Genomic DNA, 4,292 nt, shown 5'->3' with positions numbered 1-4,292 from the left:
TTGACAGAAACCCTTTTAATAAAGGAAATTCTACCCCCTCCTAATCCTTCCATGGAAGGGTGAGACCTTAAGTAATGGAAGAGGAAGTGTCTTCTCTGGCTTTCAGGGGAACAGCTGCAGCTGAAACTTGGGGGCCCACTCCAGGGCACTTTTCACCACAGCCAGCGCGGCTGCTCCAAGTGCCACCGTCAGCCCCATTACGGCCAGTTTCACAAAGCGGTTGGTCCTTGGTTTGGTCAGGACATCTTTTGTTCGATCCTCAGTTCGCAGAAGTCCCCGAAAGCGCTGCCGCAGCACCATATCAGGCCTCTGCTGGGCTGACACCAGCTCAAAGTCTTTAAAGGTAGAGACTGCAGTTCTGCAGGGGAGGAGAGAGAAGAAAATGGTATTAGAGAGGGCAGAGCCATTCGTTGCTTAGAAAGCTCTTCTTGATGAAGACACATGGAGTCAAAAGTGGGGATTCGCTGGTATAAACTTAGACCTCTGGAAATGTGGCCCAAGTCCTGCCTCCACCAGGCAAACCTGCCCTCACGCCTGCTCACTCGCAACCCCCTAGTTCAGCCGGTGCCTGGGCACTCACCTCTCAGCCTGCTGCTGGGCAGCTGCCTCCCGAGCAAGTTCGGACGGGGGGAACTGGACAAAGAGGTCTCCTGCTCTACTGATCAGTGTCTCATAGGGCAGGTCCTGAGGGATCTGGGACAACAGGTGGTGGACCGAGGCCATGTCACAGTCACAGTCCAGGACTTCCTGCTCGCGATACAACACGATCTGTGGGAGAAAGGCCTTGCATCAGAGACTGCACACAGGGCCTGGCCCAACTATTTGGAAACTCTATCTATCTAGGAAGTGATAATGCACACTCTCTCTGCTGTTCCTCTGGGGCTGGCCCTTCCTATGAGAGGCAAACTCCCACACCATGATGTGGAAGGCTGGTCAATTCTAATCCAAGTCCTTCTAGGCACATCTGTCTGCTTTTGTCCCTAACACTCCTGAAAGAGATGAAGGAGAGTCTTTCAGGAGGAAGGAAAGAATTACTGGGAGCTTCCCGGAGCTCCAGCATGAAGAAATGGCCCAGAACACTTGAAAAAATGGCCTTGCTCTCCTTGCATAGCTGGTCCACGAACCCACGCTGCTGATGGGATCAGTGACCTACCTCCACCCCACCACACAGGCCCTTCTAACAGCGGGAGCCTCCAGCTTCTACCACAGCCACTTTACTCTTCACTTCATGTTAATCAGATCTCTCTTACCTTCTTTGAAAAGTTTATTTATTATTTCCATGGGCCAGCTGGCGGCACGGTGCTTGAAGCAGTTGGATCCCACATGGCCAATTCTGGGTTTGAGTTCCAGATCCCAGAGGCTTGAAAAACATGTGAGTGCATGTGCAGGTGTGCCCGAGATCCAGAGAGGAGAATGGAGGAGAAGGGACTGCAGCGTGGCCATTCCTGGGATGCTTTCTCACTCTCTCTCTCTCTCTCTTTCTCTCTTGCATCAGAGACTGCACACAGGGCCTGGCCCAACTATTTGGAAACTCTATCTATCTAGGAAGTGATAATGCACACTCTCTCTGCTGTTCCTCTGGGGCTGGCCCTTCCTATGAGAGGCAAACTCCCACACCATGATGTGGAAGGCTGGTCAATTCTAATCCAAGTCCTTCTAGGCACATCTGTCTGCTTTTGTCCCTAACACTCCTGAAAGAGATGAAGGAGAGTCTTTCAGGAGGAAGGAAAGAATTACTGGGAGCTTCCCGGAGCTCCAGCATGAAGAAATGGCCCAGAACACTTGAAAAAATGGCCTTGCTCTCCTTGCATAGCTGGTCCACGAACCCACGCTGCTGATGGGATCAGTGACCTACCTCCACCCCACCACACAGGCCCTTCTAACAGCGGGAGCCTCCAGCTTCTACCACAGCCACTTTACTCTTCACTTCATGTTAATCAGATCTCTCTTACCTTCTTTGAAAAGTTTATTTATTATTTCCATGGGCCAGCTGGCGGCACGGTGCTTGAAGCAGTTGGATCCCACATGGCCAATTCTGGGTTTGAGTTCCAGATCCCAGAGGCTTGAAAAACATGTGAGTGCATGTGCAGGTGTGCCCGAGATCCAGAGAGGAGAATGGAGGAGAAGGGACTGCAGCGTGGCCATTCCTGGGATGCTTTCTCACTCTCTCTCTCTCTCTCTTTCTCTCTGTGTGTGTGTGGTGAATGTACATGCCCCTATGGCAAATTTTAAAAAATTTTAATTTTTCCATGAACAAGAAAGTGAGAGGGAGATGGAAAGAGAGAGAAAGGGTAACTCCAGCTGTGTCCTGACACCACAATCTACCTCCAGCTGCCAGCGAGCCCACATAGTCCTGGTCTACGCAAGGAGGGCTCTGGACTTAACTTTCCCATGTGCAATTGCCTCAGAGCATCCCGTTTGTACCACCGGGCTGCTGTCTGGCCCCTCTTAATCCTGGAGTTGGCGGTTTGTACTACTGACTGTTTTCCCTAACTGTGTTCATCAGCTTAACGCTGTGCAAAAGACCTCAACAGGAACGCTGACCATTTACAAGCTACACTAGTATTTCCAAGGTTCAATAGAGTCAAACAGTAAAGAGACCTGTTTAACTCTGTCTAGTCAGCAGTTCCCAACCTCCACTCTTTCCATGCTACCCCCATTACACTGCATGGGACAAAAGCCTGTGATATGCTGTGTTGTTCATCTTCCCATCACCCCCGGATTTCTGTTCAGGGGTGGTGATGGGGAACCTCACTGCTGGCCCGTGGCCTGTACCTACCACAGCTGCGAAGTAAATGGGCATCAGCGGGTGGCAGGCCAGGAAGAAGTCGTATAACCGCACGACATGCCGCAGGTCGGACAGGACATGCCCAAACCAGGTGATGAGCCAGCTGAGGGCAAAGATGGTCCCCACCTCAGCACTGGGAAGCAAAGGAAAGCCAGAGGTCAGGTCTCTGCTAGGCCATCCCTTCCCCCTTTCTGAGCTTTCTTGGTCCTCAGTCCTGGTAAGAAGGAAGTATTTGGGAGATATGCTCTCTGGAAAATTTGGCCATTTAGAAATTCGGCATCTTCTCACAAAATACCAAGTCTTTAAAACGTACTGTGAATGCAGCACGAATACCACAGCAGGTCCTATCTGCCTTGTCCCACTGGGTGCTCTCTTAACAGCCACAAATGGCAACAACAGGAACAGAAGCAGCTGTTTTCAGAGAATTATACCATTATTTCCCTCCTGAGAAGGACTTAAACATTTAATTTTTTTTTAAAAAAGAACTATTTAATTTTACCTTTATTTATTTATTTTTTAATTTTACCAGAGAGAGACAGAGAGAGAGAGAGTGAGAAAGCAAGTCACCAGGTTCAGGACTCAAGCCACAGTTGGCCATGTGAGAGTCCAGCACCCTTAACCACCACACCACCTGCTGGCCCCTTAAACATTTAATTTTTCAGTTAATGTAAGACTACTGAAACACTGTAAGATAAAGCCATTGTCAAAAAAAAAAAAAAAAAAAAAAGCAGCACTGGCCAAGAACACATTTCCAACTAAACAAGTCACATGAGGTTTGGAAAGAAATAGTTCCTCTCCTTGGTACTTGGGGAATAAGATGACCCATGGGTGGCCTTGTCCTTCTCTTGGGCTGACTGAAGATCAAAGTTTACCCTGACAAACTTACCTTACCCGCCTCTCCCCACTACATGTGACCCCCTGAAGACAAGGGCTCTGTTACCCTCTATCCCTGAAGAAGCATAGTATCTAAAAGGTGCTCCAAGACTCTCCTTAGAGTGGAATTATCCAGACTGCGGGCAACTAGAAAGGACAACTCAGAAAAACTTAACACTAATCAACAGAGGATAATGACAACATTGAGATAGACTCGTGAGGAAGACGTGTGAGCCAGGAGAACGTTTAGGGTGGAGGGGTGTGCATGTGCACACACATAAATGCAGACACATAGATACCTCTGCATGAAGTCATGGAGTTCTGGATTCACCTGGTCAATGATGGGCATCAGATAGTTTAGTATATGCTTGGTGTTGTCCATCGTCGGTTCCATGAAATCCCTGGAGGGAGGCAATTCATTGAACTTGCTCAGATGAACATAGATAGGGACTGGTGGGTGAAGTGGGTGCAAACCACTGAGGAAACCAACTAGAGGATGGGGCGAGGAGTTTCCCCAGGGGCCTGGAGTAGTGAGCCCCTCGACCCCATCCTCCTACGGTCTTCTGCACTGGTACCTGAGGTGGTGGGTAGACAATTTCTCTACCAAAGATGTCGCCAGCTTCTCGCCTAC

General features: G+C 49.4%; 1 protein-coding gene across 1 annotated transcript in view; it reads right to left on the bottom strand.

Moving 5' to 3' along the window:
- Positions 1–4,292, bottom strand: part of TBC1D20 (TBC1 domain family member 20) — a gene marked incomplete at its 5' end in the record, with an annotated part of 20,792 nt that continues 16,500 nt past the window's right edge. Inside the window, 5 exon segments of the mRNA XM_027774270.1 lie at positions 1–358; positions 581–768; positions 2,780–2,921; positions 3,961–4,062; positions 4,237–4,292. Coding sequence (XP_027630071.1) covers positions 103–358; positions 581–768; positions 2,780–2,921; positions 3,961–4,062; positions 4,237–4,292 — 744 coding nt within the window.

This window comes from Tupaia chinensis, unplaced genomic scaffold, assembly GCF_000334495.1.
Source record: "Tupaia chinensis unplaced genomic scaffold, TupChi_1.0 Scaffold000418_1, whole genome shotgun sequence".
Classification (NCBI taxonomy): domain Eukaryota; kingdom Metazoa; phylum Chordata; class Mammalia; order Scandentia; family Tupaiidae; genus Tupaia; species Tupaia belangeri.
This window is presented reverse-complemented; position numbering and strand designations above follow the sequence as displayed.